The sequence below is a fragment of the Papio anubis genome, chromosome 19 (genome assembly GCF_008728515.1).
Source record: "Papio anubis isolate 15944 chromosome 19, Panubis1.0, whole genome shotgun sequence".
Lineage (NCBI taxonomy): Eukaryota > Metazoa > Chordata > Mammalia > Primates > Cercopithecidae > Papio > Papio anubis.
Window position 1 is genome coordinate 16,324,498 of NC_044994.1, and position 21,450 is coordinate 16,345,947.

Here is a 21,450-nt window from a genome sequence, read left to right on the forward strand (position 1 = left end):
AATTGAGCTGAAGTTACACACAGTCACTCCTTGACTTGTTTTTGACGGTGGGCTTTGTAGGGATAGTTGGTGTCTGATCTCAACTGTGGAGAAACAGGAAGTTTCGGGATTCATGCTAAACTTCCATTCCACAGGCGAGTTTCACAAAAGGAAAAGTGCTGTGTTGCATACAATTATTCACTCTGAGTCTACAACGTGGCAGAAATTATTCCTAAAGGTGACCGAAGAGAGCTATAGTTTATGGGGCCAGGAGCAGTGTGTGGAATCGCGAGGTAGAGACATAACAGCACTGCCATAAATCTCTTTCTTTCTTTCCAAATGAGCTCTAATTTTAGGCCCAACGACCACAGACGGAGAGAGGCAGTCGCTTTGAGCTACTCCTGGCCATCTGTTGGGAAATCACCTAAATAAGCTCAGGTGTAGCCAGAAGAGGGGAAACAAGCCTCTTTGGCCGGCCAAATTACGGCCTTTGTCGCTTTCGGCTCCCCATTGGCTGCAGCCGCTGTGGCCCCGCCTCCTTGCGTGCGTGCGGAGCTTTGTGATGCGGGACTTCGTGACGCACGCCCTGATGCCTCCGGGGCTATAAAAACGCTCGCAAGCGTCAAACCTCAGGAGCCGCCGGCAAGGGGGCAACGAGGAAGCTCTTAAGAGCGCAGCCGGAAAGCAGGTGGGGAGAGTCTGGAGAAAAGGCGCACCCTGCGGCCTCGGAGACAGTTATGCCTTAGGGAGTCTCTCGAAATGGGAGAGGTCGTCGGAGCCTCAGGTGTCGGGGAAGGCGGAGGGTCCTCAGAGTTAGGGGGGACCTGTGGAGCGGCCCCGGCCCACACCGGGGAGTGCGGCGACTAGACGGCCAGCTGCCGAATCTGGGGCCTCGGTGGGTCCGTCGCCCGCCTCTCCTGAACAAGTCCAGGCGAAGTGAGCACGCCCAGCCTCCTACATTTCACTCCCCTCTCCCAAACAGACCTAGCGCAAAGCGAGCACTGACACAGCGGGGGCCACACACCGGAGGCTCTTCAGGGAGAGATGGGGGAGTGCGGTTACCTACGGCTCCGAAGTCCCTGCTGGCATCCTGAAAGGCATCGTGTTTCTTGATTAAGACGTTACCCTTGTGGTAGTGGGCGCATGGACGTTTACAGTTGGGCGGGGCAGGGTTTAAATTCTGCCAGTGTTGGACCAGTATTGGTGATAGGAGGGATCTGGGGAGAATTATTAAGCTGTCGCTTTTAAATAACCCTAATAATGTTTGTGACTATTTTACCCGTTGACCTTCATCAGCTTGCTCAGGACAGTTCTTTGTGGGGAACTGAACTGTAGGACGTTTAGCGTCCCTGGCCCCATACGTTCCCAAAGTCGGGGTGAGAACGAGTGGGACGGGGGATCATGGAGTGCATGGCCGCTGTCCCCACCTTTGGTAGCAGCAACTGCTAACTGCCTCTTGAAAGGTTGTTGGCGCCATCATGGTTTCTGGGAGCCCCCACCATTTTTTTTTTTTTTTTTTTTTTTTTGAGACGGAGTCGCGCTCTGTCGCCCAGGCTGGAGTGCAGTGGTGCGATCTCTGCTCACTGTCAGCTCCGCCTCCCGGGTTCCCGCCATTCTCCTGCCTCAGCCTCCCCAGTAGCTGGGACTACAGGCGCCCGCCACCACGCCCGGCTAATTTTTTGTATGTTTAGTAGAGACGGGGTTTCACGGTGTCAGCCAGGATGGTCTCGATCTCCTGACCTCGTGATCCGCCCGCCTCGGCCTCCCAAAGTGCCGGTATTACAGGCGTGAGCCACCGCGCCCAGCCTCTGGGAGCCACTTTCAAAACGGTCTATCTACTCACCTTGGGTACTTAAAATTAGACATACGATATGTATGAGTATGTATCAAATATATATATGTAACAAACAGTATATATGTATATGTCATTGCTGCCTATGCTCCTTAGCATTTAGCATATGGGACTGCCGAATCCCCACTTATTTTTTTTTTAAATTCTTTTTCTGTGAGTACATAGTAGGTGTATATATTTATATGGGGTACATGAGATGTTTTGATTCAGACATACAATGTTAATCACATTATGGGGAATGGGGCATCTATCCCCTCAAACATTTATCCTTTGTGTTACAGTCCAGTTACACTCTTTTCGTTATTTTAAAATGTACATTAACTTATTGACTATAGTCACCCTGTTGTGCTTTCAAGTAGTAGTTTTATTCATTTTTTATACCCATTAACCAGCCCCACTTCTCCCCATTTTCCACCCAGGCCCCCATTACCCTTCCCAGCTTCTGGTAACCATCCTTCTTTATGTCCATGGATTCAATTGTTTCCATTTTTAGCTCCCACAAATAAGAGACCATGCAATGTTTTCCTTTCTGTGCCTCACTTATTTAACATAATAATCTCCAGTTCCATCCATTTTGTTGCAAATGACAGGATCTCATTCTTTTTTAATGGCTGAATAGTACTCCATTGTATCTGTGTACCACATTGTCTTTATTCATCTGTTGATAGACACTTAGGTTGCTTCCAAATCTTACCTATTGTCAACAGTGCTGCAACAAACATGGGAGTGCAGATATCTCTTCTGTAGACTGATTTCCATTTGGGTATACACCCAGCAGTGGGATTGCTGCATCACTTCTGGTTTTTTAAAGATGGTTTAATTCAGTAAATCTGTTGAATGATGCTGTAAAAGGAAGTTTTCATTAAGGGATTCAATTATACTTAATTATATTCTGAAAGGATTTGCTTTGGCCAGTACAGATTCATTTTGTCCTGACCTTTGGGAAGATGAGATGTGCTTTTAAGTATTGAACATTTTGCTATATTAGTTACTTTATAATAGAAGCTGTGCCCTTCTATAATTAGACTATGACACTTAACCCCATGAAACTCATTATTTATTGTAGGGATGTTGTTGAGGACATGGCTCATTATATCACACTATTTGCTTTATAAGGACTTGGGGGGGAAATTTCTCCTGGGTTTCAGTATCCGGAATAGCTGTGGTTCTCTCAAACAACTGATTTGTTTTTCACCTCAGGAAACCTGAATCACTTAACCACCTATCTCTTATTTTGTGATGGCTCCTTGGTAGCTCAGGGATCGATTTGATACCCATCTTTATCAAATGAAGGAGCTATGGCATGCATTGGAGTGCTAACTTTACCTGTAGCTTCACCCTGTTTTTCCTATCTTAGTTTTCCCCTCACCACTTTAGGGATTTTCTTATTTAATTTTGTTCTTTAGAAGCCTTAGATAATTTTTTAGGAGGAGTCAGAACACGTACACCCTGACATAGTTTTAGGTGGCAGCCTCTGCAGCTCCGAGAATTACAGGTTGGTCTGTGCAATATCTCTGATACCACTTAAAAGCCAGAAAGGCAGAAGGGGAAACATAAGGGAAAATTTGGGAAGAGGGTAAGGGAGATACGAGAAAAGACAGGTACAAATGACGGTGGTATAACAATAGCACAAATAAATTATACCCACTCTGATTAATGTTAAAAACAAAGTTATTCCTACAGGTATGAAGCAGGCTGAAAAAACCCCCAAAATTTAAAGCTAAAAAATGCACACTTAAACATGAGCAACGGTCGGGCGTGGTGGCTCATGCCTGTAATCCCAACACTTTGGGAGGCTGCGGGTAGATCACAAGGTCAGGAGTTCAAGACCAGCCTGGCCAAGATGGTGAAACCCCATCTCTACTAAAAATACAAAAATTAGCCGGGTGTGGTGGCAGGTACCTGTAATCCCAGCTACTCCAGAGGCTGAGGCAGAGAATTGCTTGAACCCAAGAGACGGAGGTTGCAGTGAGCTGAGATCACACCACTGCACTCCAGCCTGGGTGACAGTGAGACTCTGTCTCAGAAAAGCAACATGGGAGAATATATTTAGAAAAATAAGGAAAAACATTTTCTTACAGAAAAAAAAACTATCTTGTAACTGTTTGATGCATATGTATACAGAAAGGCCAGTGCCTGTGTGGTTTGGAAGGACTTGTTTAGAAACAGATACATGAAATGTTAACTGCACAAAATACTCACTGAATTTTACAGAGGCAGGTTCTGTTTTTTGTTCTTTGTTTTTAATGTCCTCAGGGTCTTGGCAGGGCTTTTCCTATGGATTTCTATAATGGTACTAGATTGCTCATCTGCACATAGTAGGCTATTGTTAGTAGGGTTGTGTTATTTTTTAAACTACCATCAAGAATTAGCCCATTTTACTAAAATGAATACCTACATATTAGAACTAAAGCTGATAATTTTAATAGGAGATAGTTTATTATTGGAAACTATAGTTAACTCATAAGGACTATTTTAGTCACTTTGGGAGGCCCAGGCGGGCGGATCATGAGGTCAGGAGGTGGAGACCATCCTGGCTAACACGGTGAAACCCCGTCTCTACTAAAAAATACAAAAAATTAGCCGGGTGTGGTGGCGGGCGCCTGTAGTCCCAGCTACTCAAGAGGGTGAGGCTGGAGAATCACTTGAACCCGGGAGGCAGAGGTTGCAGTGAGCTGAGATCATGCCACCGCACCCCAGCCTGGGCGACAGTGTCTCAAAAAAAAAAAAAAGAAAAAAAATATTTTAGTAAAACATTATTTATAAGACTTTGTTTTTCTTCATTCTAGTTGAGTTACAGACATCCTGCCAAAATGATTTCTTCAAAGCCCAGACTTGTCGTACCCTATGGCCTCAAGACTCTGCTCGAGGGAATTAGTAGAGCTGTTCTCAAAACCAACCCATCAGACATCAACCAGTTTGCAGCAGCTTATTTTCAAGAACTTACTATGTACAGAGGTTTGTTATTCCTTTATACATTTGCTGCTTTGAAAAAGAAAACATTTTAAGTTGGGAATTTTATGTATCTGTATTTGATTTCCTGTATTGATTCCTTCAGGGAATACTACTGTGGATATAAAAGATCTGGTTAAACAATTTCATCAGATTAAAGGTAAGTACCACAAGTAGTAATAGTTTTAATAATGATGTTTATTAATTATTGCATCATTACTAGCATATATTCAAACTTAAGAATGATGCCCACAAATCATTTGATGTTTAATCACATTGGTCCTTTTTAAAATATACATATATATATATATATTTTTTTTTTCCAGAGACATGCTCTGTCACCCAGGCTGTAGTGCAGTGGCACCATCATAGCTCACTGCAGCCTGGGCTCAAGGGATCCTCTTGTCTTAGCCTCCCAAGTAGCTTGGACTGCAGTTGTGACTCATCATATCCAACTAATTTTTTATAAATTTTTGATAGTGATGGGGTCTTGCCGTGTTGCCCAGGCTGGACTTGAACTCCTGGATGCAAGTGATCCTCCTGCCACAACCTTCCAAAGTTCTGGGATTACAGGCATGAGGAGAATTGGATTTCATAGTAATAAAGACTCAAATTATGAGATTAAATACTTTGTTAGAAGGGTTTTTTTTTTTTTTCTTTGCAATGGAGTCTCACTCTGTTGCCCAGGCTGGAGTGCAGTGGCGCGATCTCGGCTCACTGCAACCTCTGCTGTCCAGGTTCAAGCGATTCTCCTGCCTCAGGCGCCCACCACCATGCCCGTCTAATTTTTGTATGTTTAGTAGAGATGGGGTTTCGCCATCTTGGGCAGGCTGGTCTCGAACTCCTGACCTCAGGTGATCTGCCTGCCTTGGCCTCCCAAAGTGCTGGGATTATAGGTATGAGCCACCGTGCTTAGCCGCTGTGTATGGTTTTTAGTGAGTCTTGGTATTTTTGGATTATTCCAGTGAAAGTGATGATGAGCAAGGAATCAGGATGGGAAAAGGTGACATGAGCAGAGGGCTATAGCATATAACATCCAAACTGAGAATAAAATAAAAATTGGCAGCTAAGCCTTAGATGCTACACAGGACTAAAAGGAAGGAGATCTGCCAGTCCTTGAGTGAGATAAACAAGTTACACTTCCCACAAAATGGAAACATTTTAAGCAATGAATGCAGTGATGTCAGAGACCAGCACCCAGAGGGCAGGGCGTGATGGCTCATGCCTGTAATTCCAGCCTTTTGGAGGCCGAGGCGGGAGGAGGATCACTTGAGCCCAGGAATCCAAGACCAGCCTAGGCAAAATAGTGAGACCCCCATCTCTAAACAAACAAACAAAAGAAAACAAAAACACCCAGAGACCAGTTATGCCTCTACCAGGGGTAATGGAGAGCCAGCATAAAAGGACATGTGGATCAGAGACAGAGCTTACCCCAGCACTCAGGAGTTCAAGACCAGCCTAGGCAAAATAGTGAGACCCTGTCTCTAAACAAACAAAAGAAAACAAAACAAAAACACCCAGAGACCAGTTATGTCTCCACCAGAGGTCATGGAGAGCCAGCATAAAAGGACATGTGGATCAGAGACAGAGCTTACCCCAGACTCAGCTTACCCCTTTTTAGAAGGAGGAGAACCTTTAATAAAGGAGCAGTAGCCCAAAAGGCTCACTAATTAACCAAAAGACTTTTTGAAGGGACAGATTTTAAAACTAAGATGAAATTCTGCTATTGGGAAGTGAGCATTTTAATGCAAGATGAGATCAGTTAGAGAAAGTAATACTGTTCTGGCATATCTAAGTCACAGTGTGTAAATTTTGAGCCCTTTACAACAGCATGACATCCAAAGCTCTCTCTGATTTCAGTCTGTCCTACCTTTGCAATCATCTCATTTCATAGACCTCATGTGCCGTATATTTAAGACAATCTGTCATCTCCTGAAATGTGAAATTTCAAATCACTTGATTTGGGCTTATGTTTCTTCTCCCTCCAGGAGTTCCTTTCACTCCTTTTTCTACCTTTCAAAATCCTACATATCCTTGAAGTTCAATCCATAATTTCATTTAACAAATACTTAATTTCCTGACAATTTCCAGATGCTGTGCTAGGTGAAATTCAGCAGAGAGGGAGAGATTTTCATTTCAGCTATGACAGAGAAGCCAGTATTGGACTTGTCCTCCTATCATAAACAGACATAAAAGCTGTATAAATTATATAAAATGAAGTCCAGTACCTAGATTCTTGGGAGAAAGGATTCCTAGAAATTCAGCCCATATTCACAGAGGCTTTCTTCCTGAGGACACTTTCAAATTCTTATGCAGGGAAATACAGCCCAAGCAGTGAGTGAAATCTAGGGAGAGGTGACAGAGAAGCAGAATTTCAGTCTTTCAGTGTGGCTGGGATGTGAGTGACAGTACCAGAAAGGAGGCATTTTCAGAGAAGGACCTCCAAAAGTTTGCAAAAAAGAATTTCCCTTGGGTTTTTGTCCAGCTCCTAAGCTCCTCATGTGTGGAGTAAGGCTTGAGGAGGTTTAGCAGGAAACAGCTATTGGGAGACTGAAAGCTAAGTCGAGAGATCAGAACCGTTTAGTGTTGGGAGAGGCTTTGCAGGTTGGGCCCAGCCAAAAATAAGAGATTTTTGCGAAACCCTGGCAATTTAGTTGAGACCTCAGAAAGGTCATACACTATGAATAAAGTGTACTTTAAAGTATACGTAGTGCACTATCATACACTAGGAATAAAGGTCATACACTATGAATGCGCTAGGAGTAAGAACAAAGCTGAAGTATGCCCACTTCACCAGAATTTATAATCAAATCTCAAGAGGATCAGATTGATTTGCCATTGGAACAGAATCAGTACCATTTAGAAGAAAATAACAATCAGAGCCTCTACAATGTGTCATTTATAGTTTCCAGCATACAGTTAAAAACGACTAGACATTCAAAGAAGCAGGAAGAAGTGATTGATAAGGGCTAAAACATAACACACTCACTAGAAGCAGACCCAAAGAATATCCAGATACTGGAATTACTACATGAGGTGGATAGAAAATAACCATGATTGGTATTTTGAAAAGATGGAAAATAGATGAAAAGATGCAGAACTTCAACAGAATTAGAAACTACAAAATAAGAAACATTTATTCCATAACTGCAAACTATAAAATTATATGGCTTTATTAGAAGACAGAATTAGGAAACTAAAAAATGAGCCAACAGACAACAACCAAATCAAGGCAGATAACCACCAAATTAAGACAAAGAGAAAAATAGAAAAGAATGTAAGAAATGTATATGGAACATTGTCAAAAGGTCTGTGTCCACCTGTAGTCTCAGCTACTCAGGAGGCTGAGGCACGAGAATCGCTTGAACCTGGAAGGCAGAGGTTTCAGTGACCCGGTGACCCAAGATTGCACCACTGCACTAAAGCCTGGGTGACAGAGCAAGACTCTGTCTTTAAAAAAAAAAAAAAAAAAAAAAAGTCTATGTCATTGCAGTAAATGGAAAAGTAGTAGTATTTGAAAGCGTAATGGCTGAGAATTTTCCCACTCTGAAAGACAATAGTTTACAGATTTAAGAAGTCTAATGAACCCATGGCAGGATAAATACAAAGAAAATGACACACAGGTATATTACAGCTAAACTGCTGAAAAAGACAAAATCTTAAGAGCAGGTGGAGGGGTAAAAGGGTACATTACTTTTCAGGGGAACAATAATAAGACGAATAGGTGATTTCTTAATAGAAACCATAGAAGCCAAAAACAATGGAATGACATACAGTGACCTAGAATGCCAGCCTAGAATTGATATATACCTAGTGAATATATCCTTTAAAAAATGAATGCAAAATAAAGACATTCTCAGGCAGCAAAAACTGAGAAGAATGCATTGCCTGCTGTACAAGAAATGCTTTTAAAGAAGTTTATAAGCAGGGCTTGGTGGTTCATGTCTGCAATCCAAGCACTTTGGGAGGCTGAGGTAGGAGGATCACTTGAGGCCAGGAGTTTGAGACCAGCCTCAGCAACATGGTGAGGCCTTGTCTCTGCAGAAAATTTTTTAAAAATTAGCTGGGCATGGTGGCACACACCTGTAGTCCTGGATATTCAGGAGGCTGAAGCTGTGATCACACCATTGCACTTCAGCCTAGATGGCAGTGCAAAACCATGTCTCAAAAAAAAAAAAAAAAAAAAGCCTATAAGCAAGCAAGGAACACAAGGGAACTTCCTAAATCTAGGAATGGATACACAAAAACTTACAGACAACCCAATTGACCCATTATACCCAATGGGGAATACTGAATATCTTCCCCTCAAGATTGGACCAGGACAAAGATCTCCAATATTACCATTTCTATTTAGCTTTGTATTGTAGGTTCTAATCAGTGCCATAAGGCAAACACATTGTTTTAAAAAAGGAAAGGCATATGAAGAACTAAAACTATTCAATAAAACATGTGACATGACTATGATGTAGGAAACCAAAAATAATCCTCCTCTTTTTAATCAGCTTTATTCTACAGAGGAGAGGGTATATGGGACACAGCCCAGATGTTTATGGGCAGAAGGTTTAAAAAAGTACAGATACATTATCTAGTAGTGTAAATCTTAAGATAATGAATTCAACAAGTACCCAGAGAGAAAATGGGTATTATGGAAGTCATAGAATAAAAAACAGACAGGGTATCTAAAGAGCAGCATTTAATACAACCCCCCTCTAATTTATGCCTCGTATCAGTTAGGAAAGCTTTTGGTTGCAAGTAACAGCAAACCAATTAAGAGTGACTTTAAGAACAGATCTGAAAAGGTGTTCATTCTGCTCCTAATATACTTTAATAATAAGCATCACATATCTAGGCACTCTACTGTGTCATTCTTAGAATGTTTTACATGTCCCTGCATGCTACTGCTCCAGGGGTTGTGCCTGTGTTTACATCAGGAAGGAGGAGAAAGTGGTGGCACTACTGATAAAATTTATGGTAAGAGAGATCAGAATTGTCCCATGCATTGCAGGACACCTAGCATCCTTGACCCTGGCTCCTAAAATACTAATGCCTCTCAGACATTGAAATAAATACAAATGTCCCCTCTACATCTATAAATACTCTCAGTGGAAGGGGGATACTACTATCCCTTGAGAACCAGTGTGCCTGGGGCTGGGTACATTGCTGCCACTAATCTAGCTAAGATTCTCTTAGCAAAGAATAAGGGAGGGAATGTCTGCTATTCCACCCACCCTGCTTTAATTCTTTGCCCTTAAGTGAAGTTGGGAGAGATGAGGTTTGGTAAAAATGTGGGGAGGGGGGGATGTGTTGGGAGTGATGGGGTGAGGGATACAGAAATAGACCCAGAAGAGAAGAGGGAAGGATGAAGCCAAAGGGATGCCAAACTGCATTTGGTGTTGCTCCCTGTGGCCCAGCGAAGTTTGATGGCAGCGCTGGAGAACCAAGAGGAAAGTGAAGGCAAAGGGGCATGGCATGGGAGAGATTACCTAGGATAGGTTGAATGGCTCTTCTCCTTCAAACTGGCCATGCCATCTTTTGCTTTCCACCTCCTACAGTCCAAATTACTAGCCACTTTCACACCTGTTCCTTATTTCTAAAGGTTAACCCAAATTACCTAAAAGCCACTGGACCCCATACATATTTCAGTCACTGTACTGACCACATTGTCATATAATCAATCATCTGCTTATATCCTTAATCAGAGTGAGATCTTTAGGAAGTCTTATTCCTCTTTGATTCTTCAGTGTCTAACACATACTGGTGCAACTAATGATTGTTGAATGAAGAAAGAATGGAAGGAAGGGCGAGGAGGAAGAGGGGAGAAAAGAAACAAACCACCTACTTTATAGTCTCTGGTATTCTCATTCCAATCAGTTCAATACAGGCTAGTTGGAATCTTCTATTTTAAATTCTTAAAAGACTATGTACCATACATATTCCTGACTTTAAGCACTCTCTTTGAGCATCCCATCTCCAATTCTTATACAGCCTGTCGTATCTCTTGTTAGGCCCTGCTGCTTATACACTTCTGGTCTTTGATGCCTTTCAGATTTCCCATTTCATGCCAGAATATGTCCTTTTCCTTATGCTTCTTGGGCAGTTATGTACCCCAGTACCCTGAATCTCTGTATGAGTTGTGCCTATTTAAAAAAAAATACCATATGCTTGGAATTTATCTCTTTATCTTACTGATTTCATGGAAAATCAGGATTCTGCAATGAATTTTAAAGTTAGCCAATTTGAGTCATTTTATTATACTTAAAAAGGAACTTTTTTACAAGAAGGATTGCCTTTAATTATGTTCCTAATTCTTAGTGTGTATGTATAGTTTTGTCAGCTTAAGTAGAATCAGTCATCACCGAAGTCATAGTGGGTTAATCTTCATAAGGTTGTTAAGATCAACCTTTAGCAAACCTAGTTTACAACTTGAAGAAATTCTGTCTTCTACAACCAACATAATCTCAAGGTTACAAGTCAGCAATTGTTATACGTATTTAAAGCTGACTTTAATACATTAGAGAAAAGCTCTTTACCCTTCTTAATAAACAGATAATGACATGAATTCAATATAGATTTATATTATATGTGTATAGTAACTAGTATGTATATATTTGCCAACATTCTTTCATGTATTCCAGACAAAGCCAAATGGTTGATCTAGTGTTTGTATTTTTTTTTTTTTTTTTTTAAGACAGAGTCTAGCTTTGTTGCCCAAGCTGGAGTATGGTGGCATAATCTCAGCTCACTGCAACCTCTGCCTCCCGGGCTCAGGCTATTCTCCTGCCTCAGCTCCCTGAGTACCTGGGATTACAGGCACATGCCACTGTGTCTGGTTCATTTTTGTATTTTTAGTAGAGACAGAATTTCACTATGTTGACTGGGCTGGTCTCGAACTCCTGGCCTCAAGTGATCTGCCTGCCTCAGCCTCCCAACGTGCTGGAATTACAGGTGTGAGCCACTGCGCCTGACCTAGTGTTTGCATTTTCAAAAACACTATAAAAGTTTAAGGCATCTGGTCTCAATTTTTTTAATTATGAAAAAATCCATAAGTATATAACACACACATATAAAGAAAAAACATCCTGCATTTTACCACCCAATTTAGGAAATAGCCAATTTTAATTTTAATCAAAGCTGAATCAAATCTCGAATTAGAGATCTGAGATTTATATAATGTTTAATTTGATATCACATATTCAAAACTTTTCTGTATCTCTTTTTAAATGGGTATTGATTCATTCCTTCCCCATTTATATGTGATTTAGAGTTTATTCGGTGCTTTCAGATGCATTATTTCACTTAATGTCCACAGAAACTCCATGAAGTCAGTTATCCCCATTTTGCAAGTGAGGAGGCCTGAAGCTTGGAACAGTTGACTTGGTCATGCAGCTATTAAATCTTAGAGGCAGGACTGGAATCTAGGTTTTCTCATTAATTTTTTTACTATGAGAAAGCTGCAGGGAAGAAAACAATATCCTACATTCCCTGGTAAATTGTTAAGGATTCATAATTATATAATGCTTTACCTTTCCAGAATGGTGGTTATAAGGGATGTTTTTGTTTAACAGGGGACTTCTAGAGACAAAAATATTGAGCTTTCTTAACATTTAAAACATTAAATCATTTTAATCTCCTAGACATAATTTCAGGTACCATGAGCCTGTGAGGGAGACACTTGTAATTAAAAGAGCAAGTGGTCCTTTGCAGAGTTGCCTAAATTATACCACAAGCAACCTGTCAGGTCAGTCTAGGGATTGCAGGAATCCAATCCCTAGATTGGCTGCGTTCTTGAAAACGCTCATGGTAAGTAAATCGGTGGTTGGAGAATTGAAGACCTTATGGGGGAAAATAGTTAGGGAGGCCTTGAATTGGTGTGGGTATGGGGAGGTCAATCTGGTTCGGAGTTGGACTTGGGTTTTGTTGCTTTCATTACCTTCACTGTACTACAGACCTCAAATCCTTCTAGGAGAGGGCTACCAAGACCTTTTGCTGAGGGTGGGGCTGGGGTGCCAGAGGGTATTTCTCAGCATCTGTGCTTCCCCCTCAGCTTTCAGCCTTCTCTGCCAGCATGCCCCACAAAGGGCATCTCTCTCCAAACTCTTGCCCCCTCTCTTGGTGGCAGCCTGCTGTCTCTTGTTTCTCAGCCTTGGGCTGGTTAGCAGTGCAGGAGGTTCCCTGTTGTTCTGGGCCTGTCTCAGACCTAGGCTGGACCTGTGCACCTGGGCTTTGGACACGGGGCTTTCTTGGTGTTCCTGCCGTCTGTCACATGGTAGCCAAACTCTGCCTTCCATCTGTGGTCAGTCTTGGGCCAGTGTCTCCTGTCTCTGCTCTGATAATAGGAGAGCTCTGTCTGGCCTTCAACCCTGCCTCCATCTTTCATGTGAGGCCCGTGGAAAAGTGTTTGCTAATGAGTGTGAATTTCCTTGGGTCTGGAGTCCCAGGTAATTCCAGACTGACATGTAGTGCACCGTTGGCCTTTACCAGTACATTCAGATTATAGCTGGTACATTCTTACCAGCTGGTGTGATGGCAGCCTATTCTTTCTGGATCCTGCTACAGCTGAGACTGTTTCTTGTGTCCCTTTTCTCCTTGGAGGGGCTGGTTCCTCTTTTGAAATCAGGTTACTTGATTACCTTTTGACTTCATCTCTCTGCTGGTCTCAAGAAAAGTTATGATTTTGTGGCTTATCTATCTGGCATTTTCCTGTTGTTATGGATGGAAACAATGTATTTTGTAGCTTTCTATATCCTAAACATAAGAGTAACTCTCCCAATGTCAGGCTTAAATAAGATTTTTCGGCTGGGCGTGGTGGCTCAAGCCTGTAATCCCAGCACTTTGGGAGGCTGAGGTAGGTGGATCACAAGGTCTAGGAGTTTGAGACTAGCTTGGCCAACATGGTGAAACCCCGCCTCTACTAAAAATACAAAAATTAGCTGGGCATGGTGGCAGGCGCCTGTAGTCCCAGCTACTCAGGAGGCTGAAGCAGGAGGATCGTTTGAACCTGGGAGGCAGAGGGTGCAGTGAGCCAAGATGGCGCCACTGCATTCTAGCCTGGGCAACAGAGCAAGACTCCATTTAAAAAAGAAAAAAAAAAAAGATTTTCCCCCTCCTCTGAACTCTAAGATCTTTATTAGTACCAGTTAGGTACTTGAACTTTTTAACCTATATTTGTCTATCTTATTTCCCCTATTAAATGTAAGCTATATGAGGTCTCGTCTTAACAGTCTTTCTATCCTCAATAGTGCCTAGACCACTCGTACATGTACCATGTAGCACAAGCACTCAGTCAAATGTGTTGGTGGGTAAAAGGGCTTTCCTAAAAAGTGGATGGGAAAGTCCTGAAGGAGGTGAATGGTTAGGAAAATGAGGTTATTGTTCTAAGCAGAGGGAGGTAACGATAGATGTGGCTTTCTCTCTTTTTGAATCTTTCTCTGCATGTGAGCATTTGGTATAATGTCCATGTCCAGTATTAGAAATCTTAATTGAATTTATAAAACATCAGCAGCCAATGTCAAAGGAGACACTGCTTTTCAGAATGCAGCTGAACCTATTGAAAATATGTCTCCAAAGTTTTGACTTAAGCCAAATATATTCTTTTGAAGCAAATTCTGCTTTTCTTGTAAATTTCATTAGAGAAATGCTTCCCAAAGGAAAATTCTCAGCAAACAGATGTGAAAACTTTTGATGAGTTAACGACTAAGGTAGTTAGGTGTGTGGGTGATGCACATAAAATATTACAGCAGTTTTCCAGCTCTAGGATTTTGTATATGTCATCAGCTGTTGTGACCTTCCAAACCATGAGAATTTTCCTCATGCCTGAGGATTCACTTAAGTCTACACTTTGAAATCCAGAGATTTCTTTCTTTTCCTCTTGGCTGGGTCAGTCTGACTGTGGCTGTATGATCACACATCACTAGCAGCTGCTAGCATTTTTAGGTTAGAATATGTGACTTTCCTAATGTAAAAAAAAAAAATCCTATAGTCCTCTAGCTTATCAGTTCATTAAGTTAAACTTTATATACCAACTTTCTTAAATGGAGGAATGCCTTTATTAATATGCAGCATCTATGTCATTACTAAGTTACTACACCAACAAAGATGAAATAATTTACTGCCCAAGTTGGTCTCCCTCCGACCCAACCTTTTCCCCCAGTTTTGTGTGGAAGTTTGATCAGGAGCTTTTTCCATGGAGGTTTTCAGCTTCCTTATTTCTAGGCACAAAGTTATGATCTTATCATCTTTCCCTTGATGCGGACCACCTTAGGATGATATCTGATTATTAGTCTTGCCACTGCGCTATTGAGAGTCACTTATTTCTAAGGAAATGAATTGAGGGTCTTGGAGTAGACAAGGACAGGAATGTTTTATTACCCACACTACAGATGTTGGAAAACAAAGCTGAAAACTCTTATATTTGTGTCTCTACTGACATCTGAATGCTCAACCCATTATTGCTTTTTTTTGGGTGGGAGGGAGAGGTAGAGATGGGGTCTCACTGTTGTCCAGGCTGGTCTTGAACTCCTGGGCTCAAGCAATCCTCCCGCCTCAGCCTTCTAAAGTGCTGGGATTACAGGCATGAGCCACCACATCCCTATTATTGCCTTCTTTAAAAATATTTTTTTGGGGCATAGATGCTAATTAACCCATCTGGTTGTTGTGTTTTAGTAGAGAAATGGTCAGAAGGAACGACACCACAGAAGAAATTAGAATGTTTAAAAGAACCAGAAAAAACATCTGTAGAATCTAAAGTACCTACCCAGATGGAAAAATCTACAGACACAGACGAGGACAATGTAACCAGAACAGAATATAGTGACAAAACCACCCAGTTTCCATCAGTTTATGCTGAGCCAGGTGCTGAGCAAACTGAAGCAGTTGGTGATTCTTCTTCCAAACCAGCCACCCCTAAGGCTACTACCCCACCCTCATCACCACCTCCAACAGCTGTCTCACCAGAGTTTGCCTACGTCCCAGCTGACCCAGCTCAGCTTGCTGCTCAGATGTTAGGTAAAGTTTCATCTATTCATTCTGATCAATCTGATGTTTTAATGGTGGATGTGGCAACCAGTATGCCTGTTGTTATCGAGGAGGTGCCAAGCTCAGAGGCTGCTGAAGATATCATGGTGGCTGCTCCTCTTGTGTGTTCTGGAAAGGTGCTAGAAGTGCAGGTTGTGAGCCAAACATCTGTCCATGTAGATTTGGGTTCTCAACCTAAAGAAAATGAGGCTGAACAATCAACGGCTTCCTCAGTCCCCTTGCAGGATGAACAAGAACCTCCTGCTTATGATCAAGCTCCTGAGGTCACTTTGCAGGCTGATATTGAGGTTATGTCAACTGTTCATATATCATCTGTCTATAACGATGTGCCTGTGATTGAAGGAGTTGTTTATATCGAGCAACTGCCAGAACAAATAGTTACCCCTTTTACTGATCAAGTTGCTTGTCCTAAAGAAAATGAGCAGTCACCACCAGTTAGTCCCAAATCTGTAGTAGAAAAGACCACCTCTGGCATATCTAAAATATCTGTAGAGTCCGTAGAACTTGCACAGTTGGAGGAGAATGCAAAATATTCCTCAGTATATACGGAGGCAGAAGCAGCAGCTCTGCTCTCTGACACATCTTTGAAAGGTCAGCCTGAGGTACCTGCACAACTCCTGGATGCAGAGGGCGCTATCAAAATAGGCTCTGAAAAATCTCTGCACCTTGAAGTGGGGATCACTTCAATAGTCTCTGACAATACTGGGCAGGAGGAGTCTGGGGAAAACTCTGTACCCCAGGAGATGGAAGGCAAACCTGTGCTCTCTGGGGAAGCTGCAGAAGCAGTGCACTCAGGTACATCTGTAAAGTCATCTAGTGGCCCCTTCCCTCCTGCTCCAGAAGGCCTTACTGCACCAGAAATTGAACCAGAAGGGGAAGCAACAGCTGAATAAGGTTTGATGAAGCCAGGTAAGAAAATCAGGTATTTCCATTACAAATTGCATTTCAGGTGACATCTGTATTTCAGGTTGCCATCTATGTAGGCTCCCTGCAGATTGGTCAGTCTTTATTTTCAACAGATTGTTTTAAAATGCCAAAGCTATTTAAAGGCTTTGTTGTGTTTGAGATTCTACTACTATGACAGGAGTGATTTTAAAGTGACGTCCCCAGAGCCTGGCCTCAAAGTTTGGTCATCCAGCACTTTTGTGTTATTCTTTTGGACATATTATGTAGTCAACAACAATATAGCCTGTTGTCAGGTACAAAATATATTCATGTGATCCGAATAGGTTGATTGCAAAACTGTAATTAGAGGGTGTTGGTTTGAAATTTTCCTCTTGTGAATCTAAAATTAAACTACAGCAATGCATTTACATAGGCTATGGCATTTTAAAAAGTGAAAAAATGGTGGCGTGTTTGACTGCTTTCACACTGAGTCAGGAGAGCTCTGTAACCAGGTTTGGGGTGCTGGGCCATGCGTTTTGTTTTCTGCCTGGGAGCTTCCTGCAGCTGAAGAGCAGCTTCATAGCTAGATGGAGAGGGGAGAGGTCAGGGGAGCTGGGAGGTATCAGCGGCGGAAAGGACAGCCCGGCACTTGAACAGCAATAGATGCAGTTCACGTAATTGGCTTCCTTTGATCAGTTCCCTCTCCCTGGCAAGTGCCAAAATCAAGCTGCTTTCTTGGCTGTTGAACTATCACCATGTTTTCCTGTGACACAGACATGATGTGGCCTTCATCTCCATCTAATTATGGCATTTGGTCTGCTCACCCTCCTGCCTCATGGATAATTGCAGGGGCCCTTTTTAGGGACAGAAGGGACATGTATGAGCCAAGCCCCCATTCCTTTTGCAAAATCTCTCAACCCTGACTCTTAACTGAGCCAGAGTGATTCAAAAAGTGTTAGCAAAGCAGGTGTTTAGAAAAGATCACATTTTGTCTGGCAGTGTGACAGGGATTCTGCACAGCTGCAAAGGCAGAGGGCAGCACTGGGAGTGCAGCGTGTGGGACTGGCGCTATATTTGTGGCTTACGCAGCATGTCCAGACCAAGTCACTGTTTTCAAATGCTTAACTATTTCTAAAGGAAAACGGAGTTGTCCACAACACTAAGAGGATATTAACAAAAAAATGCAGACTATCAAACCCTCTCTTCCTGTGAGACAGTGAAGACCTGGCTTGGACATATTTTTCAACAAGCTTAAAAAAAAAAGATCACTTGAAAGTATCTGAAGCTATTGGGAAAATGGCCACTTAATCCTGTGCGTAGTGTTACGTTCTTTTCAGGGGAAGAAAAAGGCTGCACTGGGGATATATGGCCCAGTGTTCAAAAGGTGAACTCGGCACATTTGGGCCAAGTGAAACTCGTCTAAGACAGTACTGTCTTCAAGAGGCGGGTCACACTTGCATTATAGGTGGCACTCCTAAACCTCTTTTTCTCAACCCAAAGAATCCCTGTGGGGCCAACCAGCCTTTTACTGCCACCTAGGACCTATGATTTCAAGTCTTGCCTAAAAGGGGTGCTCTCTGAGGTTCTGAATCCCAGATTATGTGACGTTTTATGTGGTAACAAGTGAATGGGAGATAATGGTGCCTGTGAAGGGCCAGAGAGATTTGATTATGTGGTGAAGATGATACCTAGTGCTAACTTAGGAAATAAAACACTATGCAGATGCATTAACGCTTCCTTTAATGGCTTAACACACTCTTCAATTGACTTTTGGGTAAAGCAAAAGGTTGTGTTGACTGTCCAGTTTCCTCTGTAAGGATCCTACAGAAGCCACATCTAAAGTTGAAGTAGCTGGAAATAGCAACTTAGAGTAAGATTCTTCTTTAGCCACAACTGTAGCGTCCCTGCCACTTGCCATCGCAACACTGTGTTCTCGTTTTTCAACTGTAGAGAATCTCTTTCACACTGTCAAACACAATTATGCAGCCCTCTCTATAGCATGCTCTATGGTGCCTACCACTACAGCTGTGTTATATGTAAGAGACTTACAGAGACATTACTATGCATAATGCCTGATACAGAGACTAAAACTTTAATTCCTGCAAAATTTTTTTTTATAGCAATGGCAGCAAGTGAACGAGGACAGCCACCACCATATTCTAACATGTGGACCCTTTATTGTCTAACTGATAAGAATCAACAAGGTCACCCATCACCGCCACCTGCACCTGGGCCTTTCCCCCAAGCAACCCTCTATTTCTCTAATCCTCAGGATCCACAGTTTCTGCAGCATCCACCAAAAGTCACTTTTCCAACTTATGTGATGGGCGACACCAAGAAGACCAGTGCCCCACCTTTTATCTTAGTAGGCTCAAATGTTCAGGAAGCACAGGGATGGAAACCTCTTCCTGGACATGCTGTCGTTTCACAGTCAGATGTCTTGAGATATGTTGCAATGCAAGTGCCCATTGCTGTTCCTGCAGATGAGAAATTCCAGAAACAGACCCTAAGTCCCCAGAATGCTAATCCTCCAAGTGGACAAGATGTCCCCAGGCCAAAAAGCCCTGTTTTCCTTTCTGTTGCTTTCCCAGTAGAAGATGTAGCTAAAAAAAGTTCAGGATCTGGTGACAAATGTGCTCCCTTTGGAAGTTACGGTATTGCTGGGGAGGTAACCGTGACTACTGCTCACAAAGTTCGCAAAGCGGAAACTGAAAACTGGTAGGTACACTTTCCTGCCGTAATGTTTAGGCCTTCACACGTGCGCTTTGAGCATTTTGATTTGCTGAGCTGGAGATTCAGATATTTAAAAATAACTTGAGATAAGAAGTTGGGGTATACTCTAATTTCCTTGGGTTATTGTCTCCAGCTTCCTAACCACCAGTTACTAGTAAATGCACAGCAGGTGCACTGCACCACAATGACTCACGCCAAGGATTTGATGCCCGATACATGACACTAATGAACTCAGTCGCCTTTGAAATACCTAGTCCGTTGTCTAACACAGTGGTAGATGCGAAAAGGGGATGGATTTTTAAAACGGGACAATTTAGTTGGCATGTTTAGGGAGTAGGGAGGAGCTGGGAACAACTGAAGGGCAAGGTAAGAGAGAAAAGTCTTGATTATGTAACGGAGCACTTAATCCACGTGGTAAGAGGCAGTAGACGGACAGGTGAGAGGCAGAGTAAAGAGCTAAACAACTGAGATTAACTGTGGATGAGACAGTTTGATCACTCACAAATCATTTTTAAATTTTTCATTCATACTTAATGCCAAGCCTTATGCTAGCCCTTCTCCCCTATGTGTGGACAGTAGAGTGAGCAAAACATGGGACATACATCTTATGGGGGGGACAGACAAAAAAGTGTATTACAACATGTATTATGGAGAAAACAAGGTACTGACACAGGCCTGCCTTTAATTGTCACTATTAGATAGGGTGTTCAGGCTCAGATGTAAACTGACACCCGAGCATGAGAAGGAGCCAGCTTTGCAGGGTGCACCCAGGCTGTGTCCTAGGGCAGAAAAGAAAAGAACACGGGGGTTCCAGAGACAGCAAAGTAGGCCACCGTGAGACTGACTGGGACGGAATGGGGAGATCGTATAAAATGAAAGATTTTGATGGAAAGTTCAATGGGAAGCCAGCACAAGTGTTTTAAGCAGAAGAATGATAGAATCAGATTCCTGTTTTTATTAGATCCTTTGGGCTGCTATGTGCAGATTAGCAGCAAGGGGGAGGTCAACAGAGGAAGTGGGGAGATGAGTTGAAAGTACAGAAGCGTTATGTACCAATTAGTTACTTCAAATAATTAGTGGGAATTTTAAGTTGAACATCTGAGAGATGGACAAAAGCTAGATTTAATTCATAAGCAGGCTCAAGGACCAGTTACTATATTTTAAGGAAAGACAAAATTATCTTAGGGCTAGGTGCACTTCTTCAAACTCTTTATGGACTTCTAGTGGAACTGCCAAAATGGCTGTTTTCAGCATGAAATTGCTGGGATATTTCAGTGCAAAAGCCCATAGGTAACTAGTTAAGCTTAGTAACAGAGCAGGAGGGTAGACATTGCATTTCTGATCTTCTGCTCATTTCACATGTTCAGTTTCATGTGTAACTAAACAATTCAATGTTTGCATTATTCCTAACAGATCCAGAAATGACGCTCTTTGGGTCAACATTTCAGGGAGGAGTCTGCCACCAGTGTAATGTATCAATAAACTTCATGCAAGCATACAATTTTGCATTGCTTATTTTTGTAATTTAGGAGGACTACAACCAACCAACCAACCAAACTCTTTTCAGACTTATAAAGCAATAGCATTTTCCAACTCCTATGTGTATACTTTTAAACTATTACCACTCTAACAGATCTAGTAACGAATTTTCTTTTTTTTTTTTTTTTTTTTTTGAGACGGAGTCTCGCTCTGTCCCCCAGGCTGGAGTGCAGTGGCCGGAACTCAGCTCACTGCAAGCTCCGCCTCCCGGGTTTACGCCATTCTCCTGCCTCAGCCTCCCGAGTAGCTGGGACTACAGGTGCCCACCACCTCGCCCGGCTAGTTTTTTGTATTTTTTAGTAGAGATGGGGTTTCACCATGTTAGCCAGGGTGGTCTCGATCTCCTGACCTTGTGATCCGCCCGTCTCGGCCTCCCAAAGTGCTGGGATTACAGGCTTGAGCCACCGCGCCCGGCCTACGAATTTTCTAACCAGGTAGTTCCACTTGATTCTGCATTTGAGATTCACACCAAATGA

At 42.4% G+C, this 21,450-nt stretch overlaps 1 protein-coding gene across 10 annotated transcripts; it reads left to right on the forward strand.

Annotated features, from left to right (window-relative positions):
- The first annotated feature begins 511 nt into the window (after nucleotides 1-511).
- On the forward strand, nucleotides 512-20,933 carry CABYR (calcium binding tyrosine phosphorylation regulated). Of its 10 annotated transcripts, XM_009192545.4 has the most exons (7): nucleotides 599-667; nucleotides 962-1,076; nucleotides 4,621-4,789; nucleotides 4,890-4,943; nucleotides 15,446-15,787; nucleotides 18,823-19,420; nucleotides 20,849-20,933. In XM_009192545.4, coding segments are annotated over exons 3-7 (1,140 nt in total). In that variant the 5' UTR covers nucleotides 599-667; nucleotides 962-1,076; nucleotides 4,621-4,644; the 3' UTR covers nucleotides 20,850-20,933. The 10 variants fall into 10 exon arrangements, 9 of the variants coding, with proteins under 9 accessions (XP_009190808.1, XP_009190811.1, XP_009190803.1 ...); XR_640326.2 differs by lacking the exon at nucleotides 962-1,076 and having other exon boundaries at nucleotides 512-667; nucleotides 15,446-16,726; nucleotides 19,297-19,420; XM_009192544.3 differs by lacking the exon at nucleotides 962-1,076 and having other exon boundaries at nucleotides 512-667.
- The last annotated feature ends 517 nt before the right edge of the window (nucleotides 20,934-21,450 follow it).